Consider the following 23,690-nt stretch of genomic DNA (forward strand, 5'->3'; position numbering starts at 1 on the left):
TCATGATACAATATTTTGACGGTATTTCATCATAATATGATATTTTATAACGGGTTATTGTATTGTTTTATAACGGGTTATTGTCTAATAAGATGCGCAGTAGGTTCGGAAATTATGATTTTAATGGTTTTTTTGTAAATGAGAGTATAAATAGAAACTAGATATGATTGAGCATATAATTTGGCATTGCGTTAGAAAACAGTCTAGGAAAAGGATTCTACGATGAGTATTGTTGTTTTGCTAGATTTTATAGCTAGGGTTTGGAACTCCACTTCTACCACTTCAACATCTGAATCTATTGTATTTTCGGGAACTAGGTTGTGTCCCACTTAGTTGTCTGTTTCGTTTCGTATCTATCTCTCTCTTCTGACTTCAGTATTTATTTTCTCTTTTTTTTTTTTTTTGTTCTACTGAAGTATAAACTGGTTTTCGACTATAGAAAAGATTCGGAACGTATATGTTAAACTTCTACCACTTCGACATCTAAATGGAAAATTTTCAGAAACTTGGTTGTGTCGCACTTATTTATATGTTTCTACTATTTTGTTTTACTAAAAGAAATCAGCGTACTGCGAGTGTCTTTGTATATCAATGGTACATATGTATGTAAAGAGAACGATAATAAAAAACACCATTATGTTAGACATTCTAATTTATAAATCATTTATTTATAATTGGTTTTATATACCCTTGTGATTGATTTCTTTTATTTTTGCATTTCGTTTTTTTTTTCTATGGTTTTTTATTTTCCATTTTGATAAAATACTTTAAAACATAGTTATTTTTTCACTAAATATTTGTTTTCTTTTTATATAATAATACGTTTAATTAATTAACAACAATATAAACTAATTTTTTTTTTATTATTTAAATATATATTTTTTTTAATGACGGTGTATTCAATTTCCATTCACGATATCTTTTTTTTAATTAAGTTTTATGCTCTTATAGTTTTTTTTTTACTAAAATTTATGTTTTTAGATTTATTTTGTTTATTTAATGGACATGTTTTCTGATTGTAAAGACAATCAAGAAATGGAAAATAGAAAAAGAACTAAAGAAACAAAATAATAAAATATTTACAATAAAAATTATACATGTACAAAGAATATAATTAAAAAATAGTTAAGAATTTTTTGTTATTTAGATTTTTTAGTTTTTGTTTAAAGCTATAGCAATAGAAATATGTGTAACAAAAATGTCTTTAAATAGTAAATATAGATTAAGTATAAGTGTGTGTATAAGAGTTTAAATAATGATACGTTTTCTTTTTTATAAATTGTTATAAACTTAGTTTTCTTTAAACGTTTAAAAAATAAAATATTTTGAAATATTTTATTTTTTAATTATATTTATGGGGTTTTAAATACATAATCATTTACATATTAATATGAATTTATAAAGTTTAGATTGGCCCCGTTTGTATGTAGATGTTCCCAGCAAAAACAAAAGCTTGTTTTATTTTAAGATAGCATTCCTCAAAATTTCCATGTCAATATTTGTTTAGCTAAATTTTCGTTGGAAACAATAGCAACTTTCATTTTGGAGCCAACCATCATAAACATAAATTTAAGATTTATAACAGTTACAACATGTTTATTTAAATATTTGCACAAAAATGTCATTAAAAAGAATTAAACTAAATGTAATTGAATTTGTTTTGAACAAAATTAAGAAGTTTAAAATGTTTATTAATTTTTATTACTTTCCTTACTGCAACTTCTTGTTGGATTTCCACTACATTGTTATTAACCACTTCAAGTGCAAAAATTTCTTTACTATAACTTTAATATACCACAATGTTTTCAAACTATTCCTGGCAGAAGCCTTCAGTCTCTTCGATGGCAAATGTTAATTTCTCCACTAGCTGATCATAACTCTTATAAGGTGGCAAATCCAAACGATTGAAACAGGTGTGTGAGCGTGGCAACCATGTTTCCTTACCCACTTTTTCAATGCAGAAACGTTGGGGCCCATTCGAGCCCATTAGTTCGGCAAAGCCGCCAACGGGCACACGACAAGTACCAGTGACAAATTGCAAAAGTCGTGCTCGTTTTTCATTATCCGTATCACGTACAAACTAAAGGTGATTAATTAAAATTAGTTTATTTTGCAACGTATACTTTTTCATTTCTACAAACCTGCCAAAACCAAACCACTTGCTTAGAATTACGATTGTAGTGTCGATAGATGGTGTTACGCTGCCAATCGTCAACATCCACATCTTGCATGCCACAAAGTATTAACTCCAATTCACGTTCATCGAAATATTTTAACCATTCGAGTGGTACTACTTCATTGAAACCTTCTAAAAAGGTTTTTGTTTGTTGCTCAATACCACTAGAATTTTTTAATAAAATAACATAAATAATTTAATATAAAAAACTTTATAAACAAAACGGCTCTCACTCCAACACACTTACCGTGTCATTCTCCATTCGGTCATTAAAGTTATATACTCTTCTTTATTTTCCTCTGTTACTTTTTCCTTTTCACCATTTTCCTTTAGTTCATGATGGATGATTTGTCCCAACACCTCAAAGTCTACACTAAACCATAGTTCTAAACCGCACTCGTCAATATTATTGTCACGCACCCATATTAAGGAATTATAAAATTCTGGATCGATCGTTTCAATGTCTTTAATGGTTAGTTTTTTATTTAACATCCTTTTGTAGAAGGGCATCGTGAAGCCGGAGTAGATGAAACGGCCATGATACAGAGCCATGGCAATAAAGCGTCCGATAAATTTAAAATATTGCAAATGATCGGGATTAACGTAAGAGGCGGGATTGATTTGTAGACTGTAGTTATTTTTGTTGGCATACTCGAAAAGGCAATACATGGGATTGAGTACCTCGTGTGAGAGTAGGAAAAACCATTCACGCGATACACCGCCATAATCGAGACCCTCCTCACCGCGGAATATGATGTAGAGACGACGACGCAATTCGTAGGCTGGCAAACGCATTATCTGATGGTAGGAATCTTCGAAAAGGGTCTGGCGAGTAACTGTGATTTTGATGTGTGAGGGCAGAGCATTGCTCTGGCAAAGGTAACGAAACTGTGAAAGTTTCCAGCGGAAACTGCGCTCATAAGCTCGTGGTACGCCGTATACCCCCTTGGCTCCCTTTGGTGCGCCGGGACGAGGATCTTCAAAGGTTGTACGTCGAGCATTGTGATCCACAAAGAATCGTTCGCCAGTCGCGGTGTAGCGTATTTCCCAACCCGGTGGCAAAGGTCCTTCATTGATCAAACTAACTTCTTGTCCCTGAGTACGTGGATCTTCCCATTGTGTTGTACGATTTTTGTGATTTACAAAGTAAACACGATTGTCCGATTGTACCTTTTTCTCCCAGCCATCTGGCAGAGGACCCAAGCTGTCTTCATCGTCTTGTGTTGCTGCAGCTGTAACGGCTGTAGGCTGTTGCTGTTGTTGGCCATAGAGGAATCTTTGATTACCTTGTGCTACCACATGGGCGCGCTGTCCCTGCCAGTGCTGGAAGTGCATTAGACGTTCACTGTTCGGCCTTTGCCAGGTGGTGGTGCGTGTATTGTGATCCACATAGTACACTCTTCCGCGTGGATCTTTGCGTATTTCCCAACCGGGTGGTAGTGGTGTTGGTTTCTCCCAATATGTCGAACGAGTGTTGTGATCAACATAGTAACGACGGCCATACTGATCAAATCGTATTTCCCAACCAGCAGGCAGTGGTTCATCGTCAGCTTGTGCAGCCTGTAATTGTTGATCCGTTGCATTTGATACCGGCAAACCATTGCCCATGAGGGACTGTTGGTCATTAGCACTAACAGGTAACATACCGCCTACGGCTCCTTCCATCATGGTTTGAGCTGGTGCCTGTTGACCAGGTACTGAGCCATTTGCATATAATTGCGACATGGGTCGTCCATTTGTAGCAGCAGACGTTGCCGAGGGCCCATTAACCCTTTGATTATGTACCATTTGCATTTGCTGCTGTTGTTGTTGATGTTGCTGCTGTTGTTGTGCAGCCATAGCCGCAGCCGTTTGTGGATCCCAAGTACCACTAGGAGGTGCTGGTGCTCTACGTACAGCACCAGTTTGTGGTATCATTGCTCCCGAACTACTGCTACGTTCTAAATTACCATTTTGCATGGCTACTGGAGATCGACCGGGGCCCACGGCACCACTTTCACTAACACTACCCGTCGAACGCATACGCACGCGTGTTCTAACACCACCATAGATCATACAACTACGCCCGGGAGCAGCAGCTGCCCCTGATGTTGCCGCTGTACCTCCACCACCATCACCTCCAGCATTCGGCATTAATGATCCATTACCATTTTGTATCATCACATTAGTCATATCCAATTTTAGACCATTTAATATGGCAACCAGTTCACCACTTTTCGTTTGACGATTATCCGATTTAGAGGTGACCAAAAGATCCATACTCACTTCCAGGAATTCACAACGTCCATTATAATGCTGCAAAATGTGAGCCAAACTAATTGTTCGCTCACCGAGCATGGCATCCTTGCGAAAACTAGAATGATCCAATACCTTGAAGTGTAAAACTGAATGGGGCGTTATCTAAAAGAAATAAATTATTTTTAATTCTATTGAAATTTAATTCTTTGTTTTAATGTAGATGAATGTAAGCCAAAACCAAAAAATGGTAATGAAAATGGAAACACATTTTGAGAGATTCTTAAAGTGTTTTTTTAACACGCCTAGTATTTTAAAGTTTTAAATTGAACTTTATGAAATGAAGAAGATAGAATTGACTATCTAACCGCGACTCTAACCATACAATATCAACGATACAATCTATAAAAGAAAACATATACTACATATTTTTAATCCAACCATGACTGTATTCAAAATATTTTTATTTTATTCCTGTATATAAAGAACCTAATTTAATTTAACAACGATTGGAAATGAAAATATAATAAAAAAAGGTCAAAAACAAATTGATTTTAAATAAAACTAACAAAAAACTGATATCGATGATACTTAAAATATCATATTACAACAGATTTGTTTAAAAAGAATTTGTATTTTTAATGTGCTTACATTAAAATTATTCGATGACTAACAAGAAAATGCTTACAGGCCAAAAATGTTAATGACCAAGCCTAAAGGAAAAGCATACTAGATACACAAATATACAAATGCTGTTAATGCAGCCATCATTATCAATTAATACTAATAATAATAATGATAATGTTACTAAAATGTTTTACAAACAACAGCTATAACAACAAAACTACATTATCAATTTAATATCTATCAATGAAAACATGAACCAAATTATATGAAAATGGTTTATATTAACAAAAAAAAAAAAGAATAAAAGACACAAAGCTAACAAAAAGGTTTGGTTCTTGTATGTGTCAACAAAAAAATGATTATTAATGCAAATAAGTAAAATTAACATGAAAATCCCGTCAAAATAAATTGACGGCATTGAAGTCAAAAAACATTGTCCAGCAAATTTTTACCAAAATAAAGTTAAAACATGAAAAACAAACAACTAGTAAATTGACAAGAAAATATAAATGCCAAGAAGGTGATTAAATATAAAACAACCTCAAAACTGTAGTAAAGCTATTAAACAGCAGATATTTTTAAATAATAATAAATTAATTAAAAGAAATTATATTAAAGTTCTTAATTAGTAAAATACAATGTAGCATGATTTTATAAATTATAATTAAAGTATTATTTAAAAAAAAAAAACTATAAAAGTATAATTAACTTACCAATACTGTAAATTCTTCATTCCATTTCGGCAAATAAGTATTTTTAACAAAATCAGTTTTACGTTTACTCTTATTATCGATTAGCAACTCAACATATGGATTAGGTTTTAAAAACCCACTATTACGTAGTGACGCTTCTTCAACTGTGGGAATAAAATCAAATGTTTGCAATCAAACTAAACAAAGCTAATTATAAAAAAAATAAAAAGATTATTACTTACTAGTTACACTCAATTGATGATAACCTTGATTTCCTTGATGTGTTGAGGCGGCCAAAGAGGTGCTGCCATTGCTTAAGGAGGTCGAAGGCCCTGTATTATTATAATCACCCGAAGAAGCAACTGATGCAGCTACAAGTCCTCCGGATGCCGCTGCTAATGCATTGCCGGTGGCCATCGGTAGTGTTAAAAGGTTAAAACACGTCTATGTTCGCCAATGATTTGTTATTGATTCGTTGTGTACAATAACTTTGTTAGAAATATACAAAGCTGTAATAATAATAACAACAAAGCAATTAAAATTGTTTTATAAATTATTTAACAAAAAGTTTAAACGTTTTTACAAGCAGCGTTAAAATTTTGTTTTAAAAGAATAGCTAAAGATATAACCTATTTTGTATATAGGCTGTATGAAAATCTATGAATATTTTACTTCTCACTTTGATACAGTTTATAAACAATTTAAGATAAGATTGCTACCAAAAAATATGTCGGTAAGGACGTACATACATATGTACTTATGTATATATGAAGTTAAGTTAAAGTATATAATTCAGCTAAGTTAAATGAAAGATAAGATTCTAATAGTAACGTTTTCAACTGTTTTAATCGCATTATCATATTATTATTGTATATTAGGGATATAACTTTTAAACAGTTTTCTGAAATTTTGATCAATTGTAGTTCAGTTCTAGTTCAGTTTTAGTTCAGTTCTAGTTCAGTTCTAGTTCAGTTCTAGTTCAGTTCTAGTTCAGTTCTAGTTCAGTTCTAGTTCAGTTCTAGTTCAGTTCTAGTTCAGTTCTAGTTCAGTTCTAGTTCAGTTCTAGTTCAGTTCTAGTTCAGTTCTAGTTCAGTTCTAGTTCAGTTCCAGTTCAGTTCTAGTTCAGTTCTAATTCAATTGCTAATGGTCGACAAGCAATTAGGAATGGTTTTAGATTAATAAATTAATCCATACTTAATATTTGGATTTGACTTTGCAATAAAGGTTTATGCAATAAATTTTAGAAAATTGTGATTAAATTTTGTTATAAATAAGGTAGAAGGAATACAATACATTTTGGTATGATGATATAGGGTACGATAGCAAAATGTTTAATTATGAATTATTTTCACAAGAAAAAATTTTATAAAATTTGATTCAAGTTTCCATTTACATCCCATTCAAATGAATTTGTAAAAATGAGTTGCAATTCGTTTTCATTACAAATTAATATCTTCCAACTTATTTGAATTGAATTGATTGAATAGTTCAAAGTCAATTCATTTCAAATGAAATGCATTTAACTCTGACAATTCATTGGAATTAGAAAGAAATTGCAATTAATATGAATGAATTGAAAATGAGTTGCAATTCCTTTTATGTGTGAAAAAGAATTAAGAATTCTAAAATAAATCACGAAATTATTCATTCACAGCACTGTTATAAATTATATTTTTTACATTATATTTTATTATTATTATTTTTACAAAATATAAGTAATGGATTTGGGTAACGTATTACTCATCATCATTTCAATGCGATACCAATTGTTGGCTGGTCATGCGACTATGCATATGAAAATAAAAAATTTAACAAAAAAAACCCGGTATAAACAAATGTTCTTTTTATTATTATCATTAATGCAAAGGAAATACTTTTCCAAAACTAATCTGAAGAAGACCTATAAGAAATAATAGTTGTAATAAAAGAACTCAACAGCTGACAATGCGTACAACTTGGACAGCTAAAAAATAATAGAAATATTTTTGATAAATCAAAATTTGTTTATCTTTATAACTGATAATGAAATTCACAAATAAACAATGATAGTGAAAGAAAAGAATAAACTTTACTGCGAAAAAAATGAACAATAACATCAGTGGCCTCCTGTCATTCAAGGTCATATTGTTGAAGATGATTAAAGAAAACAGATATTTAAGAACATTGTGTATAAATTACTAAATTATATTTAAACTAGCATACCCTGGGTGCTTCGCTATCCTAACTATGTTCAATATCGTAAAAAATATCAAAAAGTACCATCGGAAAAACGAAAAAGTACAAAGATCTCTTTCAATAAATTCTCATTTAATAAAGACCGTGTGTTCCGGTTAATCATTACAAAGAATCCATTTGAAGAATAGAAAAGTACCAAATAGTTCCCACTTCCAGAATATTATTCAGTCAAGACCATGTAAAAATTAATATTTCTAGGTTGAATATTTTAGAAAATTAAAAAAGTACAATTTATGAGATAAAAGTACTAAAAAATTTTCTCTTAAAGGATCTTATTCAATGAGGACCGTGTATGTTTAATAATAATTCAATAAACCGAAAATTTTTTCTTAATGTGCTAAAAAAAAGTACCATAAATACAGTTTTGTCCCTTTTACACCCAAAAAGAACAGAATTTTAAAAAAAAGTACGAAACAGGTGTCTCATAATTTTGACAGATGTATCCAAAATATTTAGAAAAATTTGATTATGTTAATTAGTTTAAAAGTTATAAAGGGCTGAAAAAGGTACCAAAATTACCTTTGTTACACATTTTTACCCCTTAAAAGTACGAATTTCAAAAAAGTACCAGACACCCATCTGCTCATTTTAAGAGTAGATACAGGTGCATTTAAAATTTTGTATCACTAATATTATGTAAGATATTTAAGAAAACCTGTTTTACCCGTTTTCCCCCTTTTTACCCGTAAATGTACAAATTTCCAAAAATCCCTCCTTAAGGGATCTACATAACCAAAAACACATCTACTGTCAAAATTTCATGATTCTAGGTTCAGCCGTTTGGGCTGTGCGATGATGAATCAGTCAGTCAGTAACGCTACTCTTTTATATATATAGATAACATAATGTAAAGTGTCTAAGGTCAATTTTGGACCACATCATAACATATTGTAGATATTCAATAAACAAATTGTTGCTCTGAATCGGAGCAACGTTTCTTATAGGTATTTAGCAATTTCATCTATAGAGCAATAACTTATCTGTATCTAATGATTGTAATTATAGCAACATTATTCTGTATTTCTGCAAAGAACTTATTGTTCTTAATCAGATTAAACATTTTTATAGAAAAATAGCTCCGAGTCATGTTAATATAAACTTAAGAATTCACTATTTTAAGTTCTGTCAACAAGTAAGCGATACAAGGAAACCAACCAATAATAACAACAAGAAATATTAATGCACATTAATATGAACGAAAAAAGAACAAAAAAGAATGAAAATAAAACAGATTGAGGCAAAGGTCGTCCTCTAAGAAATAATTTCAAATGAAATAACTACACATACAATATATGTAGATTTAAAAAAATGAATATAAATTTTATAATAGAACTTACAAAATTGATTTGTTGTGCTTTTTTAGCGTCAATATTGATTACGTTGCATTTGCAACACAAAACTTTTTTTTGAAGATACAAACCGAAACAATCAAGTAAATAAACCCAAAAAATAAACAGGAGTTGTAACAAAAGGTTTCTTGGAATTTCTAAAAATTTATTTCCATTTCGTTAACTACACTTTGCACTTATCTCCTTTTCTTTTTTTTCTTTTGTACTTGTCTTGCACTTTTTTCTTATTACCAGCTATTACACTGAAAATTGTTATCGGAATTTTCTTGCTATTTGCTATTTTTTAAGCTTATTATGATTTACTTCATATTATTTAGTTAAAATATATATTCCTCTTTACAGTAACAAAAGTTTTGTTAATTATTTTTTTGTATTAATGTGATTTTTTTATGAAAATATTTTCACTAAAATTTTTTCCGTCAGTACTATTCAATTTTTGTAAATTACGTTTTGTCGATTAGTTCGTTGGCGTAACAGAGTACTTGCAAGAGATATGAAACGCGATGGCATGAAACATTGTGAAATTCGAACGGTAGTATGTAGATAAAGAATGCAAAAAGATAAGCATGAAACAGTATTGCCACAATAATTTTTACTATAGTTCGTTACATTTTAAAATATTAAAAAACTAAACGAACTATAGGATTTGTAAAGTTTAAACGTTTTTCCATTCTAAAGCACAACAAAATTGTTTCACTGAATGAAAAAGTTGTTAATCTAAGCTTAATTTTTCCAAAAAAAAGTATTTACTCTAAATCAGAGCAAATATTTATTCATCTAAAACGGATTTAGTTAGTTAGTTAGAAATTTATTAAATTTGTATTTTAAAATATTTAAATTTGTCCAACGAGATAAGGCAAGAATTGTTCTCATATTTTAGAAAATTTAATAAATATGCATGTACATAAATTTTGTAAAATAAAACAAGTAGGAAAGTATAGTCGGGCATGGCCGACCATATAATACCCTACACCATGAGTATATTTTTAAAATGTTTACTTTTTATAAAGAAACTTTTATGTTGAATATTATTCCAAAATATTTAAGCAATTTATTGATAAAAAAAAAAACTAAAATTTCTATAGGTCAAATATGGGCCGATCCTCGGAAAATTTGGGAAAAGGATATATTTTTAAATAACAGTTAGTTTTGTTGAGTTTCATTGCGATACAAATGGTTACAAGTCAATTTTAGACGTTTAAGACATTTTTTGAAGGGGGGTTTGTATTAGGGCTAGGGTCCTTACGAAAATCTGCAGTGTCATTTATACTTATTTAAAACTTATTTGTGCCAATTTTTAGAGAAATAATAGAATATTTGACGTAATTATAGCATAAAAAGTTCAAATCGGGAGGTACGGTTGTATGAAATAATGGACCGATTTCAAGCATTTTCAATAGGCTTCGTCCCTGTGCCAAAAAACATGCTTGGTCCAAATTTAATCAAATTATCTTGAAAATTGCGGCCTGTACCTTGCGCACAAGGTTTACATGGACAGCCAGCCAACCGGACGGATGGACATGTCTTAATCGACACAAAAAATGATTCTGAATCGATCGGTATACTTTAAGGAGGATGTTGGGCCAATATTTTTGTATGTTACAAACATCAGCACAAACGTATAGTACCCTCCCCACTATAGTGGTGTAGGGTATAAATACATACCATTAAACAATAATTTTATTATTTTTATATATCAATACTTTATTAATTTTATTTAAATTATATAAAAGTGCAAATATTTATTTTTTAATACACATTTCTTTATAACTATTTGTAAATTTTGTAATATTAAATAAATCTTATTAATATTAAAAATTTGGCAAGCCCAGCTTCTGTCATTAATAAAATACAAATCAAATACAAAATAAATCATATACATATATATATATATATATTATATATTATATATAATATTATATATATATATATATATATAATTTATATATATATATATATTATATATATATATATATATATAATATATATATATATATATATTATATATATATATTATATATATATATATTATATATATTTATATTATATATATATATATATTATATATATATATATAATATATATATATATATATATTAATATATATATATATATATATATATATATATATATAGAAATGTTTTAAAAGAGTCTTTTGTTTACAAAATTTTTAATTAGAGAGAACCAAATTATAGCAATTAAATTTTTAAAATATATTAAGAGTAATAAACACCATGTAGTTTTAGAAAGTAAAGACATAAAAAATTATTAATTTTTTTTATAGTTACATTAAAGTAGAAAAACTTAAATGTTAACAAGAATAAAAAAATTGTCATACACATTGTATAAATAATTTTACAAAAAATTATAATTTGGTATATAATCGTTGGTATATGGAGGTCATTTTATTTATATTTATATATTAAATTGTTGTTAATTTTAAAATATTGCTTTATTGGCTGTCTTTTTGTTTTTTACTTCTTTTTAATAAATCTTGTACTATATGTTTTACTTGAGTTTCTCCTTTAACCATTCCTCGGTTAATTCATCTAATTCTCGTATTTCATAAACTCTAGTTAGATCAACTTCTCTTTGTAGAGCACTTTTAGTGCAGGCATACATCATTTGCAATTCAATTTGACTGTCACGTGGCGTATAGAATATAAAACACATTGGATATGATATGCGCGAATCATCGTGTATCATTTTATAGGTGTAAATCACATAGCGTGGCTGATGACCAGGCAGTTGTTCTTGCAGTTCTTCAAGAGAAATGTCATCTAGCATATCGTCGAGTACGACTAATTGCTTTTCACGATCAACTTTTACTGTTAAAAATAAATATGCTAATTAGTTTGGCAAGAAAATGGTAGATACCAACTATACATATTAAAATGTTTAAAATAGATCTCCCTAAATTTTGTAATATAAGAAGAGTTCAATTTAAGATCAGTTCTTGATTAGGTTAGTTTTATTTATTTTATTTTTTAGGGTTCTAGTTCAGTTCTAGTTCAGTTCTAGTTCAATTCTAGTTCAGTTCTAGTTCAGTTCTAGTTCAGTTCTAGTTCAGTTCTAGTTCAGTTCTAGTTCAGTTCTAGTTCAGTTCTAGTTCAGTTCTAGTTCAGTTCTAGTTCAGTTCTAGTTCAGTTCTAGTTCAGTTCTAGTTCAGTTCTAGTTCAGTTCTAGTTCAGTTCTAGTTCAGTTCTAGTTCAGTTCTAGTTCAGTTCTAGTTCAGTTCTAGTTCAGTTCTAGTTCAGTTCTAGTTCAGTTCTAGTTCAGTTCTAGTTCAGTTCTAGTTCAGTTCTAGTTCAGTTCTAGTTCAGTTCTAGTTCAGTTCTAGTTCAGTTCCAGTTCAGTTCTAGTTCAGTTCTAGTTCAGTTCTAGTTCAGTTCTAGTTCAGTTCTAGTTCAGTTCTAGTTCAGTTCTAGTTCAGTTCTAGTTCAGTTCTAGTTCAGTTCTAGTTCAGTTCTAGTTCAGTTCAGTTCTAGTTCAGTTCTAGTTCAGTTCAGTTCTAGTTCAGTTCTAGTTCAGTTCTAGTTCAGTTCTAGTTCAGTTCTAGTTCAGTTCTAGTTCAGTTCTAGTTCAGTTCCAGTTCAGTTCTAGTTCAGTTCTAGTTCAGTTCTAGTTCAGTTCTAGTTCAGTTCTAGTTCAGTTCTAGTTCAGTTCTAGTTCAGTTCTAGTTCAGTTCTAGTTCAGTTCTAGTTCAGTTCTAGTTCAGTTCAGTTCTAGTTCAGTTCTAGTTCAGTTCAGTTCTAGTTCAGTTCTAGTTCAGTTCTAGTTCAGTTCTAGTTCAGTTCTAGTTCAGTTCTAGTTCAGTTCTAATTCAATTCTTTTACTTACAAATTAATGCTGAATTTGTGGTAGTTTTGCGAAAACGAAATTTTTTCAATTCATCTCTCACATCGTCACTTATATCACAAATCTTACTATCACCCTGTAAAAAAGATAGAATTAAAAAATACAAAAACACAACAAAAGAAACCGGAAAATGTACAGAAGCAAATTGAATAAATAACAACAATAACTATTTTCAATATCGGCTTTTATCAAAAAAGTCCACATACAAAGAATAAAGAAGACAAAAGAAAATAGAGATTTTTTTGTTTGTTGTAGATACAAAACAATAACACACCTTATCAATTAAATGAAAACATAAAATTAGTCATTTTAACAAAAAAAAAAACAAAACTGATTAATTCATGGATACAGAAGCAAAATATGTGCATAAATTATGTTCAAATATATATTTACTTACCATTTTAAAAATTTCTTTTGTTAAAATTCAGCCGTATTATAGTTATATTATTAAATGAAATGTTTTCCAAACCGTTTACAAAATATTGTATTAAAAACACGAAAAATGCATAAAGCACAAAAGAAAACACTCCCTCACCAACAAATTAAATTTCATACTAAATTCAGAACTTCAAAGTCGTATAGATTTTGTTAAACGCCGTTGCGATTTTAAAATAAATGAACTAAAAATACAAACTAGTTCGAAAGTATACAACCATGTTAAATATTTTGTTGTCAATTTAGACGATTTTATATAATTTTTATTAATTATATATTTTTGCTATTTTTGTAGTGTTTTAGTAACGTTTCAAATAGATTAATCAGAAATTTATATTTTTTTGCAAAATTAAAATTACGAATTGTTCACTTTGAATATACATAAACTCAAATACTTCTTTCCCGCTTAAAAGATAGATTTCAAAATCGATATGTGTATTAAAAAAACGCTTAATTGTCAACAGTTGTCTGCAGTTGTATTAAAAACAACGTAAACTTATATTTCAAATTAATTTTTTTAATATAAAAATGGGTAATTATTAAAACAAATATTTTAAAATTTATTCAAATATTACTATATCCCTAGTAGAAAATGTCTTTTAGTCAATCTTTGGTAATACAACAGCATGATTACGAAATATTTGGCCCCAGTTGGCAGGCCGGAGTTTCAAGCTCTCAAAGCTTGGCAAAATCTTTACGAAGTTATGATGTAGAAAGTGTTAATATTGGAAAAACTTGGTAATTGTATCAATAGTAAACCAAAAAGAATATAATAATATATAAAATATATACTTTAGTGAAAAACTGTGTTCGGTCCTAAGCGCGAAAAGAGATTCGAAGCAGGAGCTGTCCCAAGATGTAGAAGATGATGATAATCTTTGTGCTGTTAAAAATACTGATACTATACCCTTTCGTGCTTTCACAAATATATGGTATGGTACCTTGAAAATTTATCAACAACAGGTCAACACACTGTTCCGTAAGTTGAGGTTATGTTTGAAAATCCTTTTTTATACTCTACACCACTATAGTGGGGAGGGTATTATGCGTTTATGCTGAAGTTTGTAACACCCAAAAATATTGGTCCTAGGCCAACCTTAAAGTATACCAATCGGCTCAGAATCAAATTCTGAATCGATTTAGCTATGTCCGTCCGTCCGTCCGTCTGTATGTGTGTCCATGTAAACCTTGTGCGCACGCTACAGGTCGCAATTTTAAAGATAATTTGATGAAATTTGGCACATACTCTTCTTTTGGTTCAAGAACGAAGAACGCTATTGAAAATGGTTGAAATCGGTCCATTATTTCTCCTAGACCCCATACAACCGTACCCCCCGAATCGGGCCTTTAGGCTCACAATTACGTTAAATGTTAAATGTCAACAAAAATCAGCAAAAATTAGTTTTATAGAACAATAAATGACAATACAAATTTTTATAGAGATCGGGCCTCATTTGACCCTAGCCCCCATACAAACTCCCCTTCAGAAAATGACTAGAAGGTGAAAATTCACTTATAATTACTAATAAAACGATCAAAATCTACATAAATGACTTTGAAGTAGACGTAAATTCATTTACCAAAATTTATAAGGATAGGCCCATATTTACCCCTTCTCCCCTATGAGCCCTCTTGTAGAAAATCTCTTTTTTTGTCAACAATAAGTAAAAATTTCACAATAAAACAAATTAAATGCCTCATACCTATAAAAAAAATCCACAATTTCAACATACTGACTGGTGTAGGGTATCATATGGTCGGCAATGTCCGACTATAAATTCATACTTGTTTATGTATTTTTCTTACTATGTTTCATAGCATAGTACCTTAGGTACTACTTTTTCATAAATAAGAAATATGTTATTAGATCGTAGATCTCCAATCAATTAAAATTGTTAACCGCAGCCGTTTGTAATTTTAGGTCAATGTTTTTAAAAAAAAGTTAAAATAAAAAATCATTTATTATATGCTATTTTTCTTTTTATTGTTAACTCATTTTTTTAAAGGTTTATCTCAAGATTTACTTTCTCGTAGCTGTAATTATGATGTCAAACATTTAGAAGCCACTAAAAGAAAGTCAAGGTAGTAACAAATTTATTTGGTTTGTCTCTATTATATAAAATATCATTTATAGCTTGAAGTCTCAAAAATGTATTAAAAAGCGTCGCTTAACATTAAGGGAATCCACTGATAAGTCATTTATTTCTACAAACTATTCTGAGCTCTTAGAAGATTTGGAAAGATTAACCCAAGAACCCATACAAAAAGCATTGGAACAGGTAAATCAATGAATAGAACTGAATCAGTATTGACTGGAACTAACTTGAAATAATTAACTTAAAAACTGAACTACACCTTTTTCAGTTGAAAATGAGAACTTTACATTTCAATTCAGAAAATATCAATTGAAATTCAGATTTTACTTTTGAAATTCAGAAAAGAACATTTGAAAATGGGATTTTAGAAAAGACCAATTAAAAATGAGAATTTTCAATTTAAATTGAGAAATCAATTGAAAATAAGATTTTTTATTTGAAATTCGGAATACAACAGTTGAAAATGAGATTTTTCATTTCAAATTCAGAAAATTCCAATTGAAAATTAGATTTTTCATTTGAAATTTGAAAAATTCAATTGAAAATGAGATTTTTCATTACAATTAATTTTAAATTAAGGTTGATTTTCTGGATTTTAAATGAGAAATTTTATTTTCAATTGAATTTTTTAAATTTCAAATAAAAAATCTCATTTTCAATTGGAATTTTCTGAATTTCAAATGAAAAATCTCATTTTCAGTTGTTTTATTCCGAATTTCAAATAAAAAATCTCATTTTTAACTGTTGTTTTCTGAATTTCAAATGGAATATCTCAATTTCAATGAAAATTCTCATTTTCAATTGATCTTTTCTAAATGTTAAATGAAAAATCCCATTTTCAATTGGAATTTTCTAAATTTTAAATGGAAAATCTCATTTACAATTGATTTTTTCTGAATTACTGTTGAAAATGGTGTAGACTGAATTAAAATAAAATTCAAATAGAAGTAAACTGGAACCGAACTACAACCTAATAGAACAAAGGGCTATATAACCACTAAAGTAGAACTGAACTACAATTAAACTAGAACTGAAGTAGACTGAAATATAACTAGAACTGAACTGGAACTGTACTAGAACTGAACTAGAACTGAACAAGAATTGAACTAGAACTGAACTAGAACTGAACTAGAACTGAACTAGAACTGAACTAGAACTGAACTAGAACTGAACTAGAACTGAACTAGAACTGAACTAGAACTGAACTAGAACTGAACTAGAACTGAATTAGAAGTGAACTAGAACTGAACTAGAACTCAACTAGAACTCAATTAGAACTCAATTAGAACTGAACTAGAACTGAACTAGAACTGAACTAGAACTGAACTAGAACTGAACTAGAACTGAACTAGAACTTAACTCGAACTGAATTAGAACTGAACTTGATCTGAAGTAGTACTGAACTAGAACTGACCTAGCACAGCTAATGACCACATTTAACTAGTAAACTAAAATTAAAATAGGAAATAAAAATTGAACTAGAACTTAATTAGAACTAAACTAGAACTTTATTGTATTAGAAACTCAAGTAGAACTTAGCTTGGAACGAACTTGAACTAAACTACGACTGAACATAAACATAAATTCATCTGAACCTTATAACTTTAGCTTATGTTTAACTTTTGTTATTGAATAAATATTTTATTTTTACATCAAGTCTTCTCAAACTGTTTCACGTTCAACAACGCAATTGCAAATTCGTGAGATAACTATACGGGAAATTAGTGCTACAACAACTCACTCCATAGATGAGGCATTAGATGAAGATAGTGGCTTTGGTGAAGCTACTCACGATGAAATTGCAGAATTTCTTAATTTGTTTAACGGTTAGTCTTTTAATATTGCTATTCAAATAATTATTTACATGTTAATTATAAAATTTGTAGATAATTCTATTCTTAATGTTAAGAAAACGCCAACAAAACGTAAGGTAAATAATACTCGGTAGATATTCGTAGCATTTTTAATATATAACATTTTAAATTTTTATTTTTTTATATTATTAGTCAACTTGTGAACATGAAATACCTATCAAACAGGATCGTTATAGTAATGGTAATTTGTGAAAAAAAACATAGAAAGTCTGATGCTTTACTATAGAAATAATATATATTTTTAGATTCTACAATAGAACTGCCTAAGGAGAATATTATTATAACTAAAAACCCAGTAAAAACATCTCCTTTAAAAAGGTAATTTTATAATTTTTATTATAACAATATTCTAATAAAATACTTTTTCATATCCTAGATCATTCACACCAATAGAATTTGCTGAGACATTTAAAAAACATAAATATTTGGAAGATAACGATACTCCTGAAAATGTTCCACAAAATATTTTTGTTCAAAACAATGAATTTATCGACCCTGATGGAATTAAAATATCAACCGAAGTAATTGTTAAAAACAAACAAATTGCCAAACGCTGCGGAGTGAAAAGCAAGAAAATGCGCTTAATCATTGATGAATGTACTAAAATTGATACCTCGGAATTTATAGAGGAAATGAAAAGTAAGAACACATTTTCAGCAAAATTAGCTAGAAAGAAAATCTTTAAATCATATAAAACTAAAAAAATTAGAACAGCTTTGGAACTATTAACTAGATTTAATAGAAGGTAAGTTTTTTTTCAAGGATAACAAATTTCTGAAACATAAATAATTATGTAGCTAAATTTGTAAGAAATTATACATTTAAATAGTTGAAGTGTTACAACAACTAACTCAACTCTTTTTCAGATCTCTAAAGTTATGTTTAACCTTAAAACAAAAGATTAATCTATCACGTGAACAATTTGAAAGAGAATATTTAAATTTACTGCGTGAAATTTTTACTACGAACTTTAACGAAAAATGGGCTTCAGAAATATATCCTAAATGGTTATATTTCAAAGATGCACCAGAAAAATCAAATAAATCTACTCCTTTAAAAAAATTACAAATTAAAAGGAATTCTGTCCAACAGCCAGTAGCTGATTTAAATAATCCTAATGAACATTTAAATGCAGATGCAGTAATAGATGACAACAATAATGATGTTTACAACATAAATCAAGAAATACAAAAGCTAGAAAATAATTTTAACAAGGAACCGGTATGTTTTACATGTTTTGCTAAAAATATAAGTTTCTTAATTTTGTTTTTACTTTCATCTTTTTAGGCTTGCGCCAACCAACATATGTGGCACCCTTATGGTGTTATGTTGAATTTATTAAACATGTGGCGTTTTAATCAAACTAATGAAATTGCCGCTAAAACTCTTTTTAAATTAGCTGAAAATCGTTTTGATACAGCTTTGGGTTTTTACTCACTCTTAGGTAAGTACAAGTTTAAAAATATACAGTGAATAAATTAAGTAATTTGTCTATGTAAAATTTTATAAATTTTAAGAAAAAACTTTATCTCAACAGTTATTTATAGCAAAATAAAGCAATTTGTTTGTTGTATTTTTTAAAGAATATTTTATATATTAATTTTCTACCATTAAAAGTAAAATCGTTATATTAATTAAAGAGATGTTTGATAAAATGTGAACGTATTGTTCACTAGGTCAATAAAGTATTTTGCTTTTTTTAAGGTTTTTTTTTATTTTTTTAATATATGCAGCAATATTTTATAAAATTTAATATTTTTATTACTCCTATATATTAGAATAACATTTTTTATATATTTTGGTAGTGGAACGACATTTCTTAACCGATTTATTATCCTATATACCTATAAGAATTTATCAATAATTGATTTAACATTAAATCTATCGTTTCTTTGATTAAATTTCGAAAATAATAAGTAATTTTGAATTGGATACATGATATATTAGAAATCAATGGATTTGGACCTAGAAAAAAATGTTTAGTCAGGTATAAATATATATATTATAACAAAAATAATCTAGGTTTTTGATCATTTTGTATTGATAAACAAAAACTACATTACGGAAACGCCATCTATTTGGGGAGTTCTATGTAAATTTTATTTAGAATTGTAGAATATTGACTCTTATTCAATAAATCTAACACTAAGTACCATCCTAGCCACTGTAAGTATGGAAACATCACCATATACCACTATAGAACTATTACATTCTAAAATCCTGATTTTCAACCTCATATTTTAAATGCTTTATTTTATTTTATGAATAAAATATAGTAGGCATATTAGGATCTGGATAGTTATTCTTGATTTGGGTTCTAAATTTTTATAAGTGTATGTATTAGCTGAAAAATATTGCTTTTGTTGATCTTTGGGGTATGATCACCTATATTTTAAAATATCTAAATTAGGTATTTTTCCTGTACTACACGACACTTTAGTTTTTATTGGTTCCATGCATTCTAAGGTCTGTTTAGAGGTCTAAATTTAAACATAGTGTTCCTCCTAGTTCGTATATGGATTTTGGAGAAGCTAAATCAAGAGTCCAATGATTTTCCTTGGATACAAGTTGCCTCCCTTTGGCTTTTCAAGATGCATTTTTTCTAATAATTCTTTGGATCATTTTATCAATTATTCTATTTTATAATTTTTAATGTTATTTATTAAACATCTCATAATTATATTTCATTGTTTTATATTTTTTTAGAAATCAAAACTAATTTTTTATATCGAAATTGTCACATTATTATCCTTTAAACATTTTTAAGGCAAATAACATCACATTTTCACACAATGAGGATATGATTTTTGCAAATTACAATTGAAAAATACTTAACTCTCGTCCTTTTAACAATAAAGGAATAAATTCCAAAAAGTAATTAAAAAATAATTTGAAAAACCCAACGAATTTAACCGGAATTTTCAATATGCAAAATACTTTATTGAAGTGCAAATTATGATGGAAAATAATAAAATGCAACAACAAATGCACCAAAATTTGTATTTTAATATTTTTTTTCTTGGTTTTACCATTTTACACTATCTCTATTTTTAATTGGAAAACATAAATTTACTTTTTACCTGTTTTTTTCGAATTTTATGTATGAATAAAAAACAAAATTCTTTTAGAAAAAGGTAGGCAAAAAACTTAGTTGATTCACTGTATAGTTACTTTAAATCTTCCACTATATTGATTATTTTGCAATTCGCAGATTTATCCAAGAACCAGTTCGTCTATCTAACAAGATTTCCTGAAACTATTGCATTGAGAAGTATTTTAATGGGTAAATCTATAAAAAAATAATATTACTTAAAATTATGGTAGATTTTTTAGTCCTTAAAATTGTTAAGTTTTTGTTTTCTTTATAGTTTAAGATATTGTTAAATTCACATTTAAATGTAAAATATAGTTTTATATCTGAATTACACATATTAAGTGTTATAATTGATTTTCTGCCGAAATTTAAGTAAGTTTCTTAAAACATTGGGGTTATCATCTATGGAACTTACTTTAAAAAGCTGAAATTCAGTCACTTAAAATTCGCCTAAAATAAAACATAAGAATTTTTGCAAATTTTCATGACTAAACTAAAACTTATGTAAAACGTAACTATAGCTAATCTAGAATTGAACTTAAACAGAAATAAATCTGAACTGGAACAATAATAGACAAGAACTGAACTTAAACTGAACTAGTACTTAACTAAACTGATCTGGAATTAAACTTGGACTGAAATAAACTAGAACTCAAACTATAATTATACTAGAACTGCAATAGAGCAGAAATAGAACTGAACTAATCTGAACTTATGAACACTTATCAGTTGGCTCAGAGTACACTGCACTACGAGCCAACTAAAATATAATTTAAAAATTTATTTTTGAAACTTGTCTTTTTATTACATTAAAATTTTGCTTTTCCATTTAGTTTTATTTTTACATATTTTCTAATAACATTTTAATTTACAAACTATATTTTGCATTTCTTTTTTGTTTTTAAAATATATATGGAAATTTGATTGCTTTATTTCAATTAACTAAACAAATAATAAAATTTAAATATTTATGGAATAAAGAAACTTAAATACCAATCTTTTGAGCTAAACCTGAATAAACGTGTAAAGTAACGAAACCAATAAGAGACGAGACCAAAGCCTTAACGGCAATTGTAGACCAGGGACCAAAAGTCAAAACACTGAGAAGACCCTCAAGCCAGACACCCTTGAATATCGTGATTACTAATAAAACAGTAACCAACGGTTTCAAAGCCTTATTTAGATCATGACGGGTGAATAACCAAATTAAAGTGGCTGTAGTTATATGTTGAATCTGTGTAAATGTAAAAGTTATAAAAGACATAACTTTAAAAAAAAGTATTATAACACTCACCAATAAAACATTTGACTCCAAACATTTTTGTATATAAATCCAACTGAATTCAGTGCCACGAGCACCAACCCACAGCATAATACCCCTCGAAAGGAGCACTTCTGCAGCAGCCCAACCTAAACCGGCGGTTATTAACTTGCTGTGTCCCTTGCCGGGTATACGCGATAGTATCAACGCAAAACCTAATAAATCGGCTATATCAACACTACAACGTAAGAATTCCTAAAAACAGATTATTTAAACAAATTAAACCAATAGATAAGCATTAGATAAAAATAATAATCTCCCCTTCCCCACCCTGTGCTAAACACTTTTAACTGACATACTTACAGCCAAAAAATTAAAATCTCCCGTTGTACTACTTAAAGAATCCGAATCGAAAAACGTGGCCAGTACCAACATTTTACACAATTGTGTAAACACATATATACCGCCAGCTTGTATACACTTCCAAAAGGCTCCATATTCAGAACTGCAATGCAAAATAATTATTTTATAGGTTTTCTTTTCAATTAATTGGGAATTGTTTCTTTGCTACTTACAGTCCAGAGTATTTATAGGTCATGTAATATGGCACATATACCAATGCTAAGCAATTACCAAAATGATATAAAGTCATTGTTTAAAGATTTTTAATATTTGTTTAATTAATTAAATTTTCTGTTGTTCATTAATTGGCACGTCGTTAAATTTTTTGGTGAAAGAAATGAATCTTCTGTTTCAATGAAATTTATGCAGGCCGCTGAAAAAGTATGATGAAGTATGAAGAAATAAGAAAAATGAGTAAAATGAAATGTCAAAATCATGGCATACTTAATAAGGTATTAGCTGTCACCAGGGTACACTAAACAGGTATATGCATCACTACAACAATACAAAAACAACATGTATTTTGTTTTTGAAATTGTATGAGCTCAATGTCAAAATAAATTAAAATATTTTTTGATGTTTGTCTTTTAAAAAAATTCTTAATTTTATTTCAAAAAACATGAAGTGATTTTAAATGGAATTTTGAGGGATATGCATGTTTATATACTTATATTAAGGTGGATGCTATTGGTAAATGTTACAGAGGAATTTGGAGAGGACCTGACAAAAGCAAGATTTTGGAATAACCTGATTTTTGCCACGAAATTTGTATCTTTAGCTACAAAAGTTTGGCAAACGAAAGTGGGCGAAAACGGGCGCAATACTAAAGATTGTTGATATCTGAATTGGCCTGATTTGTGCCAATAAAGTTGTGTTGTGGCTACCAAAGTGTGTCTAAAGACAACAGCCTTCTCAACGTGCGCAATACGGGGGATAGTTGATATCTGGAATGACCTGATTTGTGCCATTAAAGTTCTATTCTAAGCGGATAAAGTTGGGCTGAAGACAGCGGACCTCAGAAAGGGCGCAATGCGGAAGATGGTTGAAATGTATTTTTTATGCAAACAATATTATTTTTTTTTACAAACTAAACATTTAAAATTTTTTTATTATTAAAATTTTATTTTGTTTCAAATAAACAAAAACATATTTTGACGGAGAAGGTATGCAAATAAGAAAACAAAAAAATTATCAGCTGTTCGATTGCATATACCTGTTTAGTGTACACTGGCTGTCACCTTGTATTCAGTAAACCCAGGGTTCAAAAAAAATTATATTGTTGAGAAAGCTGTGCAAAAAATATCGTTAAATAACGATGTTAAAATTCGTTTTTTATATGCTATAAAAACTAAAATA

The 23,690-nt window shown here is 28.9% G+C and overlaps 4 protein-coding genes across 9 annotated transcripts; 1 reads left to right on the plus strand and 3 right to left on the minus strand.

The window, feature by feature from the left end:
- Positions 1-639: 639 nt before the first annotated feature.
- On the minus strand, positions 640-9,748 carry LOC111680785 (E3 ubiquitin-protein ligase Su(dx)). 2 transcript variants are annotated; one of them, XM_046951915.1, is made up of 6 exons: positions 9,546-9,748; positions 5,973-6,239; positions 5,752-5,894; positions 2,424-4,576; positions 2,142-2,340; positions 640-2,080 (listed from the first exon to the last, which is right to left on the minus strand). In XM_046951915.1, exons 2-6 carry the CDS (start codon positions 6,145-6,147, stop codon positions 1,811-1,813), a joined length of 2,940 nt encoding a protein of 979 aa, XP_046807871.1. In that variant the 5' UTR covers positions 6,148-6,239; positions 9,546-9,748; the 3' UTR covers positions 640-1,810. The 2 variants fall into 2 exon arrangements, with proteins under 2 accessions (XP_046807871.1, XP_023298256.2); XM_023442488.2 differs by having other exon boundaries at positions 9,303-9,748.
- A 1,764-nt stretch (positions 9,749-11,512) lies between these two features.
- LOC111680783 (glia maturation factor beta) lies at positions 11,513-13,712 on the minus strand. The gene is made up of 3 exons (XM_023442486.2): positions 13,570-13,712; positions 13,155-13,248; positions 11,513-12,142 (listed from the first exon to the last, which is right to left on the minus strand). The coding sequence occupies exons 1-3, from the start codon at positions 13,570-13,572 to the stop codon at positions 11,823-11,825; spliced, it is 417 nt and encodes a 138-aa protein (XP_023298254.1). The 5' UTR covers positions 13,573-13,712; the 3' UTR covers positions 11,513-11,822.
- On the plus strand, positions 12,057-21,004 carry LOC111680773. 5 transcript variants are annotated; one of them, XM_046956408.1, is made up of 14 exons: positions 12,057-12,183; positions 14,021-14,139; positions 14,197-14,345; positions 14,405-14,586; positions 15,614-15,689; positions 15,742-15,886; positions 17,361-17,529; positions 17,590-17,633; positions 17,710-17,758; positions 17,823-17,895; positions 17,954-18,322; positions 18,444-18,798; positions 18,865-19,021; positions 20,789-21,004. In XM_046956408.1, exons 3-14 carry the CDS (start codon positions 14,200-14,202, stop codon positions 20,878-20,880), a joined length of 1,857 nt encoding a protein of 618 aa, XP_046812364.1. In that variant the 5' UTR covers positions 12,057-12,183; positions 14,021-14,139; positions 14,197-14,199; the 3' UTR covers positions 20,881-21,004. The 5 variants fall into 5 exon arrangements, with proteins under 5 accessions (XP_046812364.1, XP_046812363.1, XP_046812362.1 ...); XM_046956407.1 differs by lacking the exon at positions 12,057-12,183 and adding an exon at positions 13,681-13,816; XM_046956406.1 differs by lacking the exon at positions 12,057-12,183 and adding an exon at positions 13,703-13,816 and having other exon boundaries at positions 13,903-14,139.
- A 435-nt stretch (positions 21,005-21,439) lies between these two features.
- Positions 21,440-22,725, minus strand: LOC111680781 (transmembrane protein 147). Its single transcript, XM_023442483.2, has 4 exons — positions 22,508-22,725; positions 22,296-22,437; positions 21,966-22,187; positions 21,440-21,905 (listed from the first exon to the last, which is right to left on the minus strand). Exons 1-4 carry the CDS (start codon positions 22,582-22,584, stop codon positions 21,657-21,659), a joined length of 690 nt encoding a protein of 229 aa, XP_023298251.1. The 5' UTR covers positions 22,585-22,725; the 3' UTR covers positions 21,440-21,656.
- Between the last annotated feature and the right edge of the window lie 965 nt (positions 22,726-23,690).

Source organism: Lucilia cuprina, chromosome 2 (assembly GCF_022045245.1).
Source record: "Lucilia cuprina isolate Lc7/37 chromosome 2, ASM2204524v1, whole genome shotgun sequence".
Lineage (NCBI taxonomy): Eukaryota > Metazoa > Arthropoda > Insecta > Diptera > Calliphoridae > Lucilia > Lucilia cuprina.